This window comes from Heliangelus exortis, chromosome 1, assembly GCF_036169615.1.
Source record: "Heliangelus exortis chromosome 1, bHelExo1.hap1, whole genome shotgun sequence".
NCBI lineage: Eukaryota > Metazoa > Chordata > Aves > Apodiformes > Trochilidae > Heliangelus > Heliangelus exortis.
In genome coordinates, this window is record NC_092422.1 from 8617602 (window position 1) to 8638422 (window position 20821).

Below are 20821 nucleotides of genomic sequence, written 5' to 3' on the forward strand. Positions count from 1 at the left end.
AGTGTCTGCTTCTGTGACTGATAACACTTGTTTATAGTTACTGCTAGAGACTGATGTGCAGAGCCAAGGACACTGCTTAGCACTGAGGAACATTTTACCCTCCAAGAGGGATAAAGAGGTCCCACCTGCAGCCCTCCTTTGGGGAGGAACGGACAAGATAGATACCAGAATTGACCAAACAGAGTATTCCATCCCATATCTGTCATACTCAGCATAAATTTGAGAGATCACAAGGGCCAAGCCAGATTTCCAGCTTCCAGCTGCCCTTCCTGCCTTTTCCTGCTTCCCTTCCTTCACCCCGCATCCTGGGAGGATTCCATCCGTTTGCCTGCCTGTGGTCCTGATCCATGCCAGCCCTTATCTGTGTGTTCCTGCCTCCAGCTCCTGACTGCTGCTGACTCCAGGAGTCCAGCCTGGACTTTCCCAGGGCTGCCCTGCAGCCTCGGTGGTGACGTGAAAGTTATTGGGGGAAAACGGGGGAAGGAACGCAGTATCAATTTTCCTGTATATTTGTAAATTTGTATATATTTGGTAATTTTTCCTATTTATCATTACTGTTTCATTAAAGTTGTGTAGTTTAGTTTCCAACTAGATAAGTCTCTCTCCCGTATTCTCTCTCCTTTCTTTATCAGGGAGGAGAGGGAGATTAATAGAGAGCATCTGTCACTCGGTTTAATTGCCAGGCCAGTGTTAAACCATGATAGCCTGCCTTCTTTCTAAGGTGTCAACCACACCACACAGCTTGGTATTGTCAGCAGACTTGCTGTCAGCACACTTCTCAATGTGCTATTCCACTGTCCATATCTCCAACTAAGATGTGAAACAACATTGATCCCAATAGTGGCTCCTGAAGAGCACCACTCATCACTTTGCCTCTACTTGGACACTGAACCATTGACCACAACTCTAAGGCTTGTCAGTTTGGAGACCAGTGTGGGTATGTCAAATGCCTTGCACAAATCCAGGTAGATGACATCAGTTGCTCACAGATTATTAGAGCTTAGGACTTTTATAAAAGCTCTTATATTTTTTTTCTAAAGCAAATATTTTAATAAAAAATTGTTAATAAAAATAATGTAGCAATTTAATGAACTAATACTGATCAGTATATTTCTCCTAAAAAATTGATTGGTTTTGAACACTTCAAATGTCATTTCCTGGTTCTTGACCACTGATATAAATTATACAAAAAAGCTAACCATATACAACCTTAGTCTGCTCTTACAAAATTCATTTCCAAAAGACATCAACTCAAAAAATACCCTTGCAAACACTCTGTGAGAGTCTAGAACTATTTGTTCAAGTCATTTGCCTCCTTCTGATGTTGAATACTCACTTGTAACCAAATGAAGTGTTGGAAAGAGTAACATCACTTGAGACTGACTTGAAGATTGTGTCTTAAGAGCCCTGCTGGAGGGAACCACCATGAGAGATGCTCCGTACAGGGACCAGAAGACAATCCTATATCCACTTTGGTCTGCCTCTGAAAACCCCAAACCACCTGCAGCACTAGAAATGCCAGGATGAGACATCCTCAGACAGAATCACTAGGGCTGAAGTCAATCCAGAAATCACATTGCTTCCTTGAAGTTTCTCTTCTGAGATGCACAAACAGCAATTGATTCAAACTTTTGAAGTTTGTACCCTCCAGGACAGGTCTAGCTGGGAGTTCCCAAAGCTGGAAGGATTTTCAGGATGTAATTCCTCAGATTTAGTGGGGAAATATTCAGTCTCTGTTTAGAAGGCTGAACTGTCCCTCAGCACACCTAACTGACAGCTCTGTTTCAAGGCAAAAGGCATAAGGAGATACCAAAACCTGCCTCTGAGCACAGAAAAAAGGTGAAGGAGTCTGCAGAAGTGTGAGTTTACTACACTGTTTCTGTAAAAAAAGGATGAAGGCAAAGAAATCTTTCTTGAACAGGATTTCTTATGCTTGACTAAACTCCCTCCATAGACCTCCCCCACTTTTAAAGAGCACGTGTCCATATAACCTGTACCCAAGGAAGCCCTTCCTGTCTGCCCACCCACCTGAAGAATAATATCTGTTTTCTCAAGAAGCCAGTATGGTATCTCAGAGAAAGCTACATCAGTGAAGGTTTCACAAACCATTAACACTGGCTTTAGGTGAAATCAATATTGGTGTTCTCCATCAGTGTTATAAAATGTCCAGATAAAAATCTATTTGAATTAAGAATCAAGTTATGATGTAAAACAATTACTGCTTTATTTTGAAGATAAATAGTTCCTTTTCTCTTATAGGTATGACCACAGATATGTATTCAAGCCTCTAAAAACCCCTGCAAAGAAGTGAACATCCATATTGTAAGAACAAGGAATTTTCTCTGGGATACATCCTGAGATCAAGCTGAGCATCCCTCTTCGAGAAATGCAACAGTCAAGTGCATTTTACGATAAGAAAGCTTCAGAAAATAAGCAACAGTTTCCCAGCCTGGGTTCTATACCCTGACCCTTGGCAGATACGTGGACCCTTCAGAGGAGAACTCGGAAAAAAAGGTGTGGTTTGCACTGGTTGATTGGAAACACTTTGACTGCATTCCTGTGGGGATGACTTTCTGCACCTCCCAACTTAATTATTGTAGCTGAACAAAATGCAGGCTCTGTGGCACATGATACTGTTATTTCTCTTGCACCCAGGGTGCTTCTTTGGCCTTATTGTTATCAACAGGGAGAGAGGTGTTAATGCTCTAAGGAGTACAAATCATTCAGTCTTCTGGCTACAAGAGCACAACCAGAATGAAGCAGCAAACTATCACAGAGCTTCTGGCTGCCAGTAGCTGAAGGTGACATATCAGGTTCAATGTACTGTAAAATAACAGGAGAGATGATTAGAAAACATTAATTACCTTTACCCAAGCCCTTGTACAGGGAAATCCCACACGACAATTACATGAAGAAGAAAGAAGTAATTAGATTTCTGACAGAGCAATTGCTTCATAAGCAATTAGGCTGTGTATTTTCTTATAAATGCTTTAAATAAGTTATATGTCCCATAGAAAAAAAGAAAAAATATTCATAAAACTTCTCAAAAGTTTCAGCTGAGAGGTGATAGCTTCAGGAGTTCTGCCATGGGTTTTGTTTTTAAAGAAAAAAGAGTAAAGAGTAGTCTTCCTCTAAAAGATGCTTTCAAGTAATCAGCTGTTGACAAGACCAGACAAAAAAATCTGTATTTAGTGTTTTGGCTTCTGGACATTCATTTCTGTGCATAAGTTTCTAGGTGTTTGTATAACACATGCACTAGTGGGGGTGGTGGGTTTTTTTTCTGGGTTGACAGTTGGACTTAGTGATCTTAGATGTCTTTTCCAACTGTGACAAGTCTGTGATTCTGTGATATGTATCTCTGGTCATACCTATCAGAGAAAAGTGATTAAGTAACACATGTCAGTATATCACTTACTCTTATCCTCCCTCCAGATGTCTACAAAGTGTACAGCTAACATTTTGTGACAGACATCCTCCTCAAGATATTGCTGAGCAGACAATACATTTCAGTATAATTTTATAATGTCAGGTAAAATCACTTTTTGGACAGTTAACACACACTTTTTGTTACTCAGAAAACCTCTAAGTGATGCACATCTGGATATCAAAAGTGAACTGATTGAACCAAACCCTGAAAACTTTGAACATATGCTGAGTTTGGAAAATAATTCAAACAGAAGCACTTTTAACTTACTTCAGGATAACTGCTGGGGGATACAAGGAATAATTTTCCATTTGGTGGAACTATATTAAAAATCAGCTCAGCCAATCATGGTTAAAAGGGTCAGCATCCAAGACACTGATTTGTTTATGTCACCACTTAGAGATAAAGAATGTTTAACTGCACAGTAATTAAAATATATTTAATCACCTTGTTTTAGAACTGTAAATTTTCCCAGGATGGAGATGACGAACTCATGATGATTCAGTCAGTCTCCACTTTCTTCACTGATGGCAATCAACATGAATAAAGTTTGAAGGATATGCCTCCTTAGTAAATACAGATACTATTTTATTAATTTTGCCTTCCTAGTCAAAATACTGTTCATATAATTCATTTATATAATTCTTTTTTTTTACTATCATGTTTATAATTAATAGGAAAAATGACAACAGAATTCAGCTTGGACCTTATTCCTTGAAATAATCCATGGCTATTTTGTCTGCTCTCCCTGAAAGCAGTATCTGCTTGCCAAGATTTATGTCTTTTCAAGCAAAACTGAACTGAATTCCACCAGAATGAGGTTTAGAGAGCTTTGGTATTTCATCCAAGTTATGAGTCGCCTTCAGCCCCAACCTCTAGAGACACAACATCTTCACTAGAAACTATCAGTTCAGCCATAGTGAGGGTAAAATACTCTGCTGTGTGTGCCACTTTGTCATTTTAATAGAGTGGTAGAAAAATTAATTACACTACAAGGTTACAAATCAGATGTTTTCATTACTCTGAGTAAGATTCTTCCATGATCACTCTGCAATGTTAGTGAGATGGGCTTCTCAGTATAAATATCTGCTACACAGGGAATGTTTTTATGTTCAGATCTTTGGGGTGTTCAAGCACTCCTAAATCATTTCAGTGGTAACGTTTACAGAAAGCATTGCTCTGCCTTTCTGATTCTCACTTTCCTTCTCTACCCCAAAAAATGGATGTAACAGTAACAGATGTGTAACAGTAGCAGTAATGTTTGGACAAATGGAAGAACACTGTCCTAACGAGCCAGTCTTTCTTTCCCTTTGTGTGCAAGACACATTTCTCCTGTTTGCTACACAAAGGACCTCTGAGAAGCACAGAAAGTAGGTTATGAACACGATTACTAGCAGATTTGCTGAGAGAAGAGACTGTTCTTTGACCACATGATCTGGAAAAGATGCTCCTCAAGAGGTGGTAGCATGGAGCTGCAAACTCTTTGGTCTTCCCCTCTCATACATCCCTTCTTTGTATTCAGACATGTGTGTAGTTTGCATGTGTGCAGTGAATCACTATTGCTAGGTGAAGATTCTGCTATGATGAAGATAAATAAAAAAACCCCACACATCTATAGCTGTTCTAAAGATGAGCTAAATCTCAAGGACAACACTAACTTGCATCCTGTTCCAACTACCTTTAAATCTTTCTGGGAATATACACTGGTTCATGTCTCCAGTTTTAGTTTTAATTCTTTAAGTAATTCTTTTTTATTATATAATCTACACAGAGTGGTGGAATGACAGTGCTGGAATATAGGATCTTAATTCCTTCTCACTTCTTGTTTTTGAGAAGATCTTTTCTCAACCTTAAATATAAAATGTTTTCATTGTTTCAAGAACATTTTTGTTTCTTAGATTTGGAAGAGTCTCATCCTAAAAATAGGCTCATATCAGAAAACTCTATCTGAATATCACTCTGAGAAGACATATTTGAAGAGAACAGTCTTAAGTGAGCTGTCCATAGACTTCTCCCATTCTGAGTTTTAGTAAGTTGTTGAAGAAGAGCTTTAAAGTTGCAAGTAAAATCAGAATCATGTATTTCTTGTGAAAGGACAGAGATCCACACACAAATGGTCACGATTTTTCAGAAGTGCCATTGACTTGATTTCATACAGAACTGAAAGTAAGGGTCTGATGGTATAAGAAGCTGTCTCTGAAATTGTCTTGCTGTCTATTTTTTAACTATGTAGATCATGTCACAGGTTTGTCTTTTTGCAATAAAAATAAGCCTTATATAATTCTTCAGGATTCTTTTTCTAGGTCTTTCCCTATGTCTCATTTTTAGTAGGAGAACAGAAATCTCATGTATTCCAAAGTGCAAAACGCTTTCCTTTCATATTGAAAGTTGTCAAAGCAGATTGAGGGTAAGCACAAGTCTTCAAATATATAAATAGTGCTCTTAGAAAGGCAGGGAAGTAACAGCTTCCTTTGTTCACATAGATAGGACAGCAAGCAATGGGTTTAAAAAACAGTTTAAAAATGTAGGTTAAGCATTATAAAGAGTGTAAGGAGTAATTAAGCAGTTGCCTGAGGAGAGTGTGGAATTTTTATCTCGGAAAGATTCTAAGCAGAGCCATGAAAAGATGGTTGAAGTATGAATTAAGTAGAGATGATCCTGCAGTGCAGAAGTGAAAGCCTTGACTGACATACTGTGCCATTTTCTGCATTGCTAAGGCACAGATCTACTCAAGCATATTGGCTACTTTCCTGTAGTTGTTAATGCCAGTTTTAGATAAGAAAGATCAGATCATTCAGCATGTAAATAATTTAATTGTACGCTCCCATAAACTGTCATTTCATGAGAAGGATATGCTCATTACCAATATCAATTCATTATTTGTTTCACATTGAGCAAGACTGCCTCTTGACCTCACTGAATCAGTGTTGCTTTAAGGTAATACTTAAATAATAAATACTAAGAGGTTGGAGCCTCCAAAGGGAAACACAGGTACAGAGTAAAACACAGTGTCTATCCTGAGTTGCTCACTGTCTAAATTAGTCATGTTTAAGTTCTTTTTCTACTGAGTGGCAGTGAAGATTCTGATTGAATGCTGCTAATTGCAGTGCATTTAGTTACTAGGCATACTATGATATCTGCTTCCTTGGGCTACATGCCTGAACAAGACAACTCAGAGATAAAAAATAAAAAACAAATAAAATAATAAACTTCTTTTCAGGTAGTTGTAGAGTGATAAGGTCTCCCCTCAACCTCCTTTTTTCTAGATTAAACAACCCCACTTCTCTCAGCCACTCCTCGTAAGGCTTGTTCTCCTAACTTTTCACCAGCTTGGTTACCCTTCTTTAGGCATGCTCTAGCACCTCAATGTCCTTCTAACAGTGAGGGGCCCAAAACTGAACACAATATTTTATTCCCAGAGAAGAGATTTGTACACTTATGTTACATTTAACTTTCACACTTTTCTCAAAGCTTATCCAGTAAGAACTATTTTAGACAGAAGAATTCTTATTGATTAAATTTTCCCTGAAGCAGGCAGAAATAACCAAGAATGGTTTTGGATCATATTTCAGGTTTGCAAAATTTCATACTCTCATTTATTTTACAGTAATTTCTCTGCCAGCTGGACTTTTACAAGCACAGGAAAAGGCATGTTAACCCATACCATGTAGCACACTTTCAGGAGGGAATTTTTTGCATCTTCTGCAAAGTGAGATCTTCACCCAACAGACATTTTTACAAGTCTCATGAAAGATCTCTTTCTAAATTATTGAAAAGAACTCATTTCCCTCAGATAATCTTGCTTTAATTTTCCTTCAGCAGTAGTTTCCCTTTCTGGTGGCTAACCAGGTTTTATTCGTATATTGCTGAGTTCCTAACAACAAAATTACTTTGGGGACTTCCTGAACCTAATGGGCGTCCCCATTTTATTCTCCCTCATTATCCTCATTTCTATTGCTCGCCTTCTATGTAGCTCTTCTTGTTGCCGTACCTGTAAGCCTCAGAATCAATAACAATTTCCTCCAATCCATCTCCTCAGAAACAAAGTATTTATTAGTAGAGGTGATTTGTTAAAGCTAGAGAATACATGAACTGTTTTGAGAAGAATGGTCACTGCTTCATTGGGTCTGTCCCTTCTTGCAGAGCCTCACTTAAATTGCTTTTGATCATCACACTTCTGGAACTGGTGTCCTCTCTTTATTCACCTTCAGTTGAACATGCTCCACCAATGCTTGAGAGAGTTCCTCTTGTCCTGAGGCACAGTCCTTTGGTATCACAAAAAGTAGTGAATTCTGAAAATGCAGGATGGGATTGTAAATCTTTGCAAAGACTTTTAAGGACATAGTCATCAAGGTCTGTTTGCATATCAAGGAAGCACGGGAACTTTGTGGGATGCTCTGTAGCTATAAATTTCTCATTCCTTTGCTGCAGATATTATAAGACACAATTCTCTATTATTCCCATAAACACTTGACTAAGTATCTAAGAGCCATGTGGAGATTATATCAGACTGATAAATTGTGGTCATGTTTCTCCAACTGGACAGCTGACAATCAGAATCAGTACAAGAGCTGAAGGAAATATATCCATTTCTACTACATGTTTTTTCTGGTTGTGTTTATTTTGTCAATTATGTAAAAGAATAGATATTGATAATGTTGATTAAGTTCTCTTTACTCAAGCAAGGAAGTTATTATCAGAGTAAATATTTCACACAATACACATACTGGAACAGGAAGCATATAGAAGTGTCAGTAATGCCTTACACATCAATACTGCTTCTGAGATGCTGTTTGGAAGCTTGAGATGTTGAGCAAACTACTGTATCTCTATGTGCCTCTATTTTCCTGTCTCCTTTTTCTCTCTTTAAGGAAGGAAAAGTCCTACTGTCTTGCATTTGAAATATCAAAGTCTTTGCAAAATTTCTGCCTTTTGCTCTGTAAGTCTGCACAATAACTACTTCTACAGTATAGAATCATAGAATCATAGAATTGGCTGGGTTGGAAGGGACCTCAGAGATCATCAAGTCCAACCCTTGATCCACTACCACTGCAGTTACCAGACCATGGCACTGAGTGCCACATCCAGTCTCTTCTTAAAAACCTCCAGCGATGGAGAATCCACCCCCTCCCTGGGCAGCCCATTCCAATGTCTGATCACCCTCTCCATAGAGAAATTCTTTCTAATGTCCAACCTAAACCTCCCCCGGCCCAACTTGAGACTGTGCCCTCTTGTCTTGCTGAGAGTTGCCTGGGAAAAGAGCCCAACCCCCCCCTGGCTCCAACCTCCTTTCAGGGAGTTGTAGAGAGTGATGAGGTCTCCCCTGAGCCTCCTCTTCTCCAGCCTGAACACCCCCAGATCCCTCAGCCCTTCCTCACAGGACTTGTGCTGGATCCCTTCACAGCCTCCTTGCTCTTCTCTGGACCTGCTCCAGCACCTCAATCTCCTTCCTGAACTGAGGGGCCCAGAACTGGACACAGGACTCGAGGTGTGGCCCCACCAGTGCTGAGTACAGGGGCAGAATCACTTCCTTGGACCTGCTGGCCACGCTGTTCCTGATACAGGCCAGGATCCCATTGGCCTTCTTGGCTACCTGGGCACACTGCTGGCTCCTGTTCACCTTCCTGTCAATCCAGACTCCCAGGTCCCTTTCTGCCTGGCTGCTCTCAGCCACTCTGTGCCCAGCCTGGAGCACCCCATGGGGTTGTTGTGGCCAAAGTGCAGGACCCGGCACTTGGCCTTGTTGAACCTCATCCCGTTGGAATCATCCCAACTCTCCAGTCTGTCCAGGTCCCTCTGCAGAGCCCTCCTGCCTTCCAGCTGATCGACACTTCCCCCCAGCTTAGTGTCATCTGCAAATTTGCTGATGATGGACTCAATCCCCTCATCTAAATCGTCAATAAAGATATTAAACAGAACCGGGCCCAACACTGATCCCTGGGGCACAACACTAGTGACCGGCCGCCAACTGGATGCAGCACCGTTCAGCACCACTCTCTGGGCCCGGCCCTCCAGCCAGTTCCTAACCCAGCGCAGATGCCCCTATCCAAGCTGTGGGCTGACAGCTTTTTCAGGAGAACGCTGTGGGAGACGATGTCAAAGGCCTTGCTGAAGTCCAGGTAGACCACATCCACAGCCTTCCCCTCATCCACCAGGTGGGTCACTTGATCACAAAAGGAGATCAGGTTGGTCAGACAGGACCTGCCCGTCCTAAACCCGTGCTGGCTGGGTCTAATTCCTTGCCCATCCTGCAGGTGCTGTGTGATTACACTGAGGATGATCTGTTCCATAACCCTGCCAGGCACTGAGGTCAGGCTGACGGGCCTGTGCTTGGAACAGTTCTCTTGTACCTGTTTTACCTGCCTGAGCTAAGAGGCATGCAAGGCTTGGATAAGTGTATCTCAACATTTTTCTGTCCCAAAATATCTCTGTTCAAGCTGCCTCTTCTTGATACTGATATTACCAACACCATGCCCGAGTCCCATCCCAAGAGTGTTACAGAAAAAAAATCATCACCAACTGTAGTGATCACAGAGGTTTTGTTCAAATATCAGGCACTGGTAGTCAGGAGAAAACTGACCATTATATAAAATGAGAAACAGCTGAAAATAGCTTACAATTTGTTTTTATCTACTCAATCTATACTCCATATTTCTTTCTGAAATATGTTCCAGTTATTCTGTGATGAAAATGTATCATTTGTTGTCTAATGAATTTTATCTGAAAGGTTATCTACTGGCACATGATCTGTGAATGACACAAGCAATAAAGACAAGCAGAGGAAGCTTAGTGTGTGTATCTCATTTAAGGTGAACATTGGGTCAAAAAAAAAATAGGTTTTTTTTACAACTGAAAGTCATCTTTTTATTTTTGAGGTTAAGTCCAACTCCTCAGGATGCACAAGGTAAATATTTGCTAGCACTTGGGCTTCAGATTGGAAACATTAAAGGTAAACCCAAAAGAAAAACTGAACAACAACAAAAAACTAACAGAAAGTGGAAATATTGATTTCTTGTGGTTTCACATAGAACATCTATGTGGTTTCAGGAACTTAATTCTTTCTGTGAATTCAGAAACAAAATAAAATAATTCTTTACTTCACAGAACAAGGGGGAAGCAAAATGTGTTTGTGGGTTAACAAAAACCTACCTATTAGCAGATAAATTTTTGTATTTGAGCCCATTGCTTTTCAGTAACAGGCACTCCCCCTCCACTTTGACTGTCCTCTTATAACCTCCACAGTTGAAAGGGCAGCCCAGAGCAGCTCCAGGATCAGAGCTGGAATGGCAGTATAAATCTTAACCTAATTCATTTTCCTGCATAGCTTCACAAGATAAATTGCTTGCATCAGCCTTCTTTTATTTCAGATATAGCTCTTTACCCTATGAGTGCTCTGACACATCTTTCCTTTACAAAGTCTTTCTATGTATTTTTTTCATCTGTATAACTGATGTACAAAAAAGTCCCAACATCACGTGTTTGTAAAACATGGGTTATTCCAGGTATCACATCGATCTCAGGTCACTGCCTTAGGCTGTTCTCCACAGAACCAACCAGTCAGCTTAGCTCTGGACCAACAGGTAAATATTCATAGCCAACAGAGCCAAACAGCTGAAAATGGGGAGAACACAGCATGCCACAATTTTGAAAAACAGACCTCTAAATCCCTACAGGAACTATTTTTTTTTTTTTCTTTCTGGTTTAGATCTGGTTTTACTACTTTCAATTTAACACTTTATCTTCAGTGAATAAAAGTCAAATAGTGAATAGCAACTCTCTTGTAATGAGGTATGACAGCTCCCACTGCAGCTAGAAGAAGGTATTTTTTGACAAAAAAGCCACAGTTAATTTTCTCTAGACCTTGCTTTTTTGAAGACCTAGACCTGTATTTCTTCATTCTTATCCACAATCAGCAATTACCGAATTCCTTATTCTAAGGAGTGTCTTGGAGGACTAAAATTAGCACTGTTTTACAGAAACAAAACCCATACAAAATTAAGTATATTTTGGAGTCTGGAGAGGTAATGGTAAACATACTTTTTGAAAATTATTCTTACAGGCCTCTAAATCTGAGTGCTGCTGCAGAGCATTGGCAACTTTTTGTGTTTAGGTTAAAAGAAGACAGCAAAGATTACACCAGATTCAGCTAAATACAGTGGAGGTGGTGTTTGTTCTGCTTTACTCTAAACAATTAAAAAGTAAGTTTTGCCACCAAAGTCAGTCATCAAGATAATCTTTATACAAGGCCTTTTCTAGAACATGATTTCTCTGAGTTACTTTAAATGTCCACATTAAAAACAAGGGACCTAAGAAGGTTCTGTTTTTCTCTTGTAACTAAAGAGGGAATCCTGATGTCCCAGGAATGGGAGTGTATTAATTGTAGAACTCCAAATATATTTAAGTAAATCTCACCCTGAGGGCTATGGTTCCTTTGGGTGTCAGTCCATAAAAGAACCAAGATAATCCATGGAAGAGCCTGTATAACAAGTATATGAAAGGCAGGGCAGACATAGTTACCGTATGACAGAAACATAAGTCAACAATTCACACCTGAAATTGCCAAAATGTAGGCTGATGCTAAAAAGTAAGGGCAGAGGCAAAAGTCCTTGTTGTTGCCTTTTTGTTTTCCCCTTTGACCCAGGGGAAGGGTAAAGGCAACATGGCAGACTGGCAGGAGAGGCAGGTGTCCTGTCAGTGAGACAATGTCAGTGCCCCAGCTTCCAAGATAACTAAGCAGAATTGCAATCCTTACAAGTTTCCCTGAAGGTCTCACCAGGATCTCTAGTTTCACTGACACTATTTTGTTTGTGTTCCTGTAGAGTTCATGCTTGGGACAGCATCTGGTCTTCTTTCTAACAGTGCAGGCCAGATTGTCTGGCTCCTGGTATACTCCATTTTGTGGTCAGTACATAATTTTTCTCATGTCCTTTAGTGTCCCTTGTTGAATATATGGCACATAGAAAGATCCCCTTAGGTTTACATCAATATCTTTTACTCTTCTGCTCACTAGTCAAGGGTCTTCTCCTGATGGATGAACACATCTGATGGAGATCTCCTTTCTTCCTTTGGTGTTTATGGAAGGAACCACTGACACCATGGAGATAAGAGCAAGGATTACCTACATATTGCCTTTAGGACAGTAAGCACATGTCAACACATCAGCTAAGGAGGAAAACTTAATAGTTAACAAACTATATTCTGGGAACAACTATTTGAGGTCCACCCAGAGGCCCTATCAGCAATTCTTAACACTGTATTACTCAAACGAAGCACAGCTTCAGGATGCATACATACATAATCTATTTTAAACTGCAAAAACCAAAATGCATGATACAGATTAGATGTTTGTGTGCCAGCCTTCTCTTACACAATGCTATTAAGACTGGTCAAGCAGACTCTGTTTGCGTGACATGCCAGGAGAATGATGCATGTCGTTGTAGCCTGTGTACCATTACGACATGGCTGACTTTACTTTCTATCTTTTAGATATGTCTAGGAGACACCATGAGGATGTGTTTGCTTGACCGGACTGTCTTATTCTTTTGCCCTACTCATTCAAGACACTGGCTGTAATTTCATGATATTACTCACCTGCCCAGCAGCAAAAATTCACCAGCGAGTCCCAGGCGTCTCATGGCCATTAGGAGCCCTCTCACAGTCATCCCTTCACAGAAGCAGGCAACAACTCTTGCCTTGGGCAGGTGGCTCCGAAGCTTTCGCAGGAGCTTGTCAAAGCTCTGTTCCCCAGCATTGCTATAGATCTTGTAGGAATGTGCAATGCAGATCCCTTCCTTGGCAGCCATATCTTTGAAAGCTTCCATTCCACTTTCTCCGTAGTTTCCTAAATACAAAGGGAAACACAGATGCATATATTAAAATTGGCAGAAGTTTTTCTTGCTTTTGAAACAGCAAATATTTTAAAGAATATAAAACTTATCTGCACAGAGATCAGCATACAAAAACCAAACCTTTTAACAAAAAAACCCTAGACATTTTAGATAATCATTTTTCAAGTCAAGATAAAACAAATTTTCTAGAAACCTCATTTCTGTTTGGCAGCCTACATCTCTGCTGAAAGCAAAGGCTGTTTTATTCCTGTGAGGATCCAGACCAGTGTGCACAACAATGTATCTATAAACTGCAGTCTCTTACGATTCTCTGACGTTGACTGAATGTGGTCAAGTTCTCTTGAGTTTATTTCAGAAAAATTAAAATACGTTCAGACTATATTTTTAGATGCAATATTTTAAGTATAAGCAATGTAAAACAGTGACTCATAATAACCTGACTTTGTTCTTATTCTGAAAAGCAGCATTTTTTAATTACACTTAAAGGTAAAACATACTAAAAGAAAGAACTTCTGGTGATTCAGGACAATGATGAGTGGCAAAATAGGATTCTTGTTGCAGAGACCACAAAATCATAGATTAAATAATTACTCTTCTGTTTTGTTGTTTTTTCTGTTTGCTTGTTTTTGTTTAAATTAAATGTCTACCAACACATAGGGAAAAAAATCATTCAATCTATTCTTCATCGATGGGATAAGCTGATAAAAAATATAAGCAGATAGATACATTTATTGTTATTTCTTTCTTTCTCATCATGGAAAATTCCTCCTTTCCAGGCCCACATAAAAGTCATGGTACTTCATCAGTGGGTGTACTGATACCACTGACAATCATCCTGACCAGGATTGTCCTGGTTCTTTGTGCTCCTCCATCTGTCTGCCTAAATCTGTTTCATGTCTCATTCAAATTAGAAGACCCCTGAAGCAGGAAAACTTTCTCCAAAATATTGTCTTAAGGTCTAAGTACTATTCTACAGAAACATGGTCAATAAATTAGTAAGACTGAAAATGTTAAAGTAATGCTACTGGGAGGAGCTGCTTGTCAGTGATTTGTTACTTTGTAAATTGCAGAATCTCTAAAGGGAAATTCTTTCTTTTACCAGCACAGTTACAAATACACCAGAGCACTGACAATGCCAATGTGTGTGAAGCAGTGAGGATCAGACAACTGGATGTGGGCTATCTCCTGGTTTTGTGACCTTGGAGCCACCAGGCATTCAGCTTGCCCACCTGGGAATTTGTTCCTGTTGCTCTGATGCTAGAGTTTAGAAGCTGTATTAGGCTCAGCTCTGTACATGAATGTGAAAAACAGTCGCCAGTTTGAAGATCTGACCAACTGAATAGGCAAAAGAGACAAAGATCAGAAGAGGGGAAATATGTCACTCAGGAACGAGTCACTGAGACCTTGAAATTTCCAAATGGTACCCAACTAAAACAGCAACCTAAATACAGATCTGCTGAGCTAATGTGACTTTCATTTTCCTCCCTGCTGTGATCAGGTCTGATGGGAAAGACATTACTATGCAAGTTGTGCCTGGACTAAATATCATAGGATTTTTAAAATCAATTGTTCCAGTGTTTCCTGGGACTTGTAAATCAGGTGTCCAGTGCTTCCCCATGTGTCATGCTCTTAGGAGACACTGTGTTTCCTGTGATGCATGAGCATCAAATGATTCCCATGAGATGCTGAAACAGTTCAGCTAGAGGTCAGAAATGTGGTGCCTCATGAAAGATGTATTATAGCTTCAGAAGTCTGCAGGAAAAATGGAGGTAGTCACATATAACTCCCACCAGGTCCCAAGGTCATCTAAAACAAAATTAAACTGTTTGACAGGAAATGCACTACTTTGCTTTGAATTATTCTCCTTCAGATCAATCTGGATCAAATTAAATGATCAGACTCATATTTCCTAACACAAAATTTAAAAAGACAGAAAATCATATCAAACTTTGCCATAGAATTTGGAAGTTTGAGGAAGATGTGTTCCTTAGTGTATCTCAAATAGACTGAAATAATGAACTCAGAATGAATCCAGACTCAGAGCTAGATCTCTTCAGTGTTCCAGATACTGTGCTCTTTGTTTGTAAGTGTTATAAACATACAAAATGTTAACCTGAGGCTTGCTGTAAAGCTGAGAATAGGTTTAATTACAGAGCTGAATAATAGTAGGTCTTGCAAAGAACATAAAGTGCATTAACTCTTTTCCAGTCAAACAAAAGTTACTCTGACAACAAATGTCATGGTCTCATCACGTATCCAGACAGGGAGATTTTGTGAAAACATACAGAAAGCAAGGCATCATCCAAAATGAGAAGAAGCATGTTACGCTGCAAAAGATACTTAACAGAGGGTTATGTTCTTAGCATTTGGAAGAAAATCTTCTTGGCAGTCCAAATCTGAGAGTGACCAATTTCCCAGCTGGGAAAAATATAGCTGTATGGCATGAACTCAGGGGAGATTTGATGAAAACAAAAAGTATCTTTGCTTCAGGGCCCTCAAACTAATGCACCAGTGGAGCTCTTGTCATGATCAGTGCTGATTAAACTTCACTTAATTAATTATTCATAGTGAATTCCCCTGTTGTGCAAGAAGTTTGATGGGGTATGTATATTTAATTTGAGCTATACTGTGGGGATAATGAGCACTTCTTGATGGAAAAAGATCTGTTCTGCTGAACTCCTTTGCACCATACATTAGGATGAATTTCTTGAGCCACCTTTTTGTGGAAAACCTGTATATGCATAAAGGTACAAATGTGGCACTGAGGGAAGGGGAGATGGAAACAAGGGAAGTTACATTTTTAATTTTTTTTATAAACTGGGGAAGTTACAGTTGCATATTCTTATTTTCTTGAGGATGAGATGTGGGGTTCTCAGTGAAGAGTATCTCCATGCTTTCTGCACGGAACTGTGCTCCTCATGCACATTTGGTTCCTGGGATCGTGGTATTTCCACAGGCATTTCCACAGGACCACCACTGAAACTGCCACAGCAAGGGCAGATTTCCACTGACAGGGTAGTTCCCACTCTTCAGTCAGGTCTATGGCACAAGGAGAAAGATACAGAGACTTCTGGAATTGCACACATGGATACACAAGGTAAGAACGTCTGAAACCTGACTCCGAGGAGTTTGCATCTTTGTTTCTAAGTGAAAATTAATTCAAACTCTTTTTCTGGAACCAAAGCAACATCCTATGTGAGTCCTCTGTGATGAAGCTGCCTACATTCTAGCAATTTATCCACGTAGTTATTTTGTTTCCACTTCGAAATTTACAGAAAGAACCTAAGGAAAAGTTAAACAGAAGAGAGATGTATTTACTTTTTCTTGTCTAGTTACAAATAAGGAGAAAAGACACAGCAAACAACACAATCTGGAGCCAAACTATGATCAATTTATTTATATTCAGCTCCTTCTCCACCACCAATCTCCATTTCGGCATTTGGAAACCTGCATCTCTGTATTGTGACTGATTCCACTGGGGGTAGTATCATTTTTTTTACTGGATATTCCTCCCTCTTGAAAGTTTGTCTGTCAGGGAGTAATCAGAGCTGTCTCTGTAATCAGAGCTGCTTGCTGTTGATAGTTTTTGTAAGTATGTCCCATACTCATGGCAACAACTGGCAGCTGGGTTCCTTTAAAATGACAGCCTGAATCCTGCATGTTACCTACCTGAACATCTGGCCCTAAGCCCAGCTCAAAAGCTACTCCAATATGTCTCTGCATGTTTTAACAAAATCATTACATCATCATGCAAAAAATTTATCTCCTTCAGAGCCGGAATTTTATTCAAAACTCAAGCATATGCATCCCCACCTACAGCCAAACTATAACAATCTGTTCGTTCCACTTGCAATGAATCAGTACTAGAAACTATTAAGAAGCTTAAAAAGAACAGATTGTGCTTTTTTCCAAATGAAGCTTAATATAGTACAGTACATAATAATACTTCCATCTGATAGAAAAGGGTCAGGAAAACTGCAGACTGCTTGCTGCTTCTCCCACCCAGCTATTGAGGCAATTAAGCTCTCTGAACATAAACTGTTAAGATCTTATCTGCATTACACAGCAAAACATCAAGGCTTTTAATGTTAATAAACAAAATATACTGACATTTGCTCTATCACACTAAAGGTTATTGATATGAGAGTCCTTGCATCCAAATGGAGCAATGAACTCCATTTTCTTCTGCCCTGGGATTTTTAGGCTATCATACATCTTTTTAATACAAGAGTTTGCTTTAGCTGCAAATTCAAAATGTTATCAGGTAATTAATTCATAAGAGTTTCAGTGAATATACATGCAAGTCAGCCTTTAAGAGAGATTTAAGATGTAAAATTGCTTTGGGTAGGATGCAGTGAAAAGCCACAAAGTAAAAGAAGAGGCACAAGTGAAATTGAAGAAAAGCCTCACGTCATTTATTTAGATGGTAGTACTTCTACCTACCAAAAAGTATATTTATTTGAGCAAAAGTGCTACCATTCTTTTTATGAAGAAGGAAGAGTAGAATAGTACAATATTCTATTCTGCTTCTGAACCACAGAACAAAAGCCAAGTCGTGTTAAAATTCTCAGAAGGTATTTCACAAGAAATATAGGGAATATAGACCATTTTTTACTAGCTTTCATTGCCATCACTAAGATGAACTTTTGCAGAAATACCTAAAAATATCTAAGTAGGTATAATTTTGAAAATTCATGTGGGAGTGATGGAAGATCTTTATGAAAGGCAACATGTTGATTGATTACCAGAATGATCTTACAGAAAGTGAAAGCTATGGGGGTGTAGAATTGTTTCCTAAATGGGAAGTCTTTTTGAATATGTCTTTGAACTTTAGAATTCAAATTAATCATTGCAAAACACCAATAGGACCTGTTACTACGGGTGCCTAGTAGATAGTGTCCATATTTAACTGCCATGACTGTATGAATTTTTAAAAATTCATCAGTAGTAAGAACATGGACATAATACCAAATATCTTGAGCAGCTACAGCAACTGCATGTTACTGATACAACATTATAAAAATCGTAACCTTCCTCTTATAATTATGTCTGTGAATAAAGTGGGATGATAGAACATTGTTTCATGCTAAAGGGCACAGACTAAATGAAATCAAATAACATGTAGCTTAAATTCTGGAGATATGCGTATTTTTAAAAAAAGGAAATAAATCATAACACATTTTGGTTTAATAAAAATATTTTAATTGAATTATTTTAAAATATAATTTCAGTTTCTATATTGTGCATATGTATAAAACAATAAAAAATTAAAGAATAAGTTAATTTTGAAAGCATTCCATCAGATCAAATGAGAATAGCTCCTCAAAATATGTTCTACTCAAATGTCTCTTGGGTTGTTTCCTCACAAAATATTCAATCCAAAAATCTGAATTTCATGGAAATAGATTTTATATATACATGCATATGTATATATATATTTGTACACACACACATTTGCAAGGATATTATTTGCTAGGTAAACTCAAATGGAAGAAGAGAACCTATAGATTGTGGAAGGAAGGACTAGCCACCTGGGAGGAATATAAGACTGTTGCCCAAGAATGCAGAGAGGCAACTAGGAAAGCTGTAGCCTCCTTGGAATTAAACACTGTGAGAGAAGTTAAGGACAACAGGAAGAGCTCTTCAAATACATGGTAGACAAAACTAACACTAGAGTCAATGTAGGCCCACTGCTGAATAAGGTGGGTGCCCTGGTGACAAATGATACAAAGAAGGCAGAATTGCTAAATGCTTTCTTTGCCTCTGTGTATTCTGCTGGAGGATGTCCTCAGGAGCCCCAGGAACCTAAGGCCACTGGGGAAGTCAGGGTAGAGGTCAAGTTTGCCTTGGTTGATAAGGGATGGGTTAAGGATCAGTTAATGAGCCTGGACACCCATAAATCCATGAGTCCTGATGGGATGCACCCCTGGATGCTGAGGGAACTGGCAGATGTCATTGCTAGGCTACTCTCCATCATCTTTGGTAAGTCATTGGGAACAGGAGAGGTGCCTGAAGACTGGAGGAAAGCAAATGTCACTCCAGAGTTCAACAAAAGCCAAGAAAGAGGACCTGGGTAACTACAGACCAGTCAGCCTCACCTCTATCTCTGGTGATGGAACAACTCATCCTTGGTGCTGTCGCCAGGCACAGCAAGGGCAAGAGACTTATCAGGAGCAGTCCACATGGCTTTACTAAGGGGAAGTCATGTCTGATGAACCTAAGAGCCTTCTATGAGGATGTAGCCAGGTGGATGGATGACAGAGCAGTAGACAGGTTATCTTGATTTTAGTAAGGCATTTGACACTGTCTCCCACAGCATCCTTGGAGTTAAACTGAAGAAATATGGCCTGGATGACTGGGTAGTGAGGTGGATCAGGAGCTGGTTGAAGGATAGAAGCCAGAGAGTTGTAGTCAGTGGGATGGATCTAGTTGGAAGTCTGTTTCTGGTGGAGTCCCTTAAGGGTCAGTACTGGGACCGGTACTATTCAATATATTTATTGATGACTTGGAGAGGGAATAGAGTGCACTATCACCATGTTTTCTGATGACACAAAACTGGGTGGAGTGGCTGACATCCCAGAAAGCTGTGTTGCTGTTCAGAGGTACTTAGACAGGCAGGAGAGTTGGTAAGGGAGATATCTAATGTATTAGAACAAGGGCACAGGGGAAGTCTTACATCTAGAAAACAACAACCCCAGGTACCAGTATAGGATGGGGACTGAGTTGTTGGAGAGCAGCACAGGGGAAAGGGACCTGGGGGTGCTGGTGGATGGAAGGATGACCATGAGGCCTTGTGGCCTCATGACCATGAGGCACTTGTGGCCAAGAAGGCCAATGGCATCCTGGGGTGCATTAGAAGGGGGGTGGCTAATAGGTTGAGAGAGGCTCTCCTCCCTTTCTACTCTGCCCTGGTGAGGCCACATCTGGAATATTGTGTTCATTTCTGGGCCCCTCAGTTGAAGAAGGACAGGGAACTGTTTGAAAGAGTCCAGCACAGAGTGACCAAGATGATTAAGGGAGTGGAACATCTCCCTTATGAGGAATGACTGAGGGAGCTGGGTCTTTTCAGCTTGGAGATGATGAGAACAAGGAGTGACCTCATTAAGTTTATAAATATGTAAGGGGCAAGTGCCAGGAGGATGGAGTCAAGCTTTTCTCAAGGATGATTAATGACAGGACAAGAGGCAATGGTTATAAACTAGAGTAGTTCCATATAAGAAGAAATATTTCACTGTGAGTATGACAGAGCACTGGAACAGGCTGGCCAAGTAGGTTGTGGAGTGCTCTTACCTGGAGACATTCAAAGCCCGCCTGGATGCTTTCCTGTGTGACCTACTGTAGGTGACCTGGTTTGGCAAGGGGGGTTGGACTAGATGATCTTTCAAGGTCCATTTCAACCCCTAATTGTCTATGGTTCTATGATTCTATGATTTTTAATACAATAATTTCTAACATTCAGGATGAAATTATCCAAATCCTGCTCTGGTGAAAGGACATTACACAGAACAAGTCCTACCAGCCTTTCCTCAGCATGACACCACATTATATC

General features: G+C 39.8%; 1 protein-coding gene across 7 annotated transcripts in view; it reads right to left on the bottom strand.

Annotated features, from left to right (window-relative positions):
- Positions 1-20821, bottom strand: part of GRM5 (glutamate metabotropic receptor 5) — a 262928-nt gene that overhangs the window by 119848 nt on the left and 122259 nt on the right. For all 7 annotated transcript variants that reach the window (XM_071733437.1, XM_071733421.1, XM_071733397.1 and 4 more), the window contains exon 3: positions 13016-13265. In XM_071733437.1, the coding sequence (XP_071589538.1) occupies positions 13016-13265 (250 nt within the window). The remainder of the gene's footprint in view (positions 1-13015; positions 13266-20821) is intronic.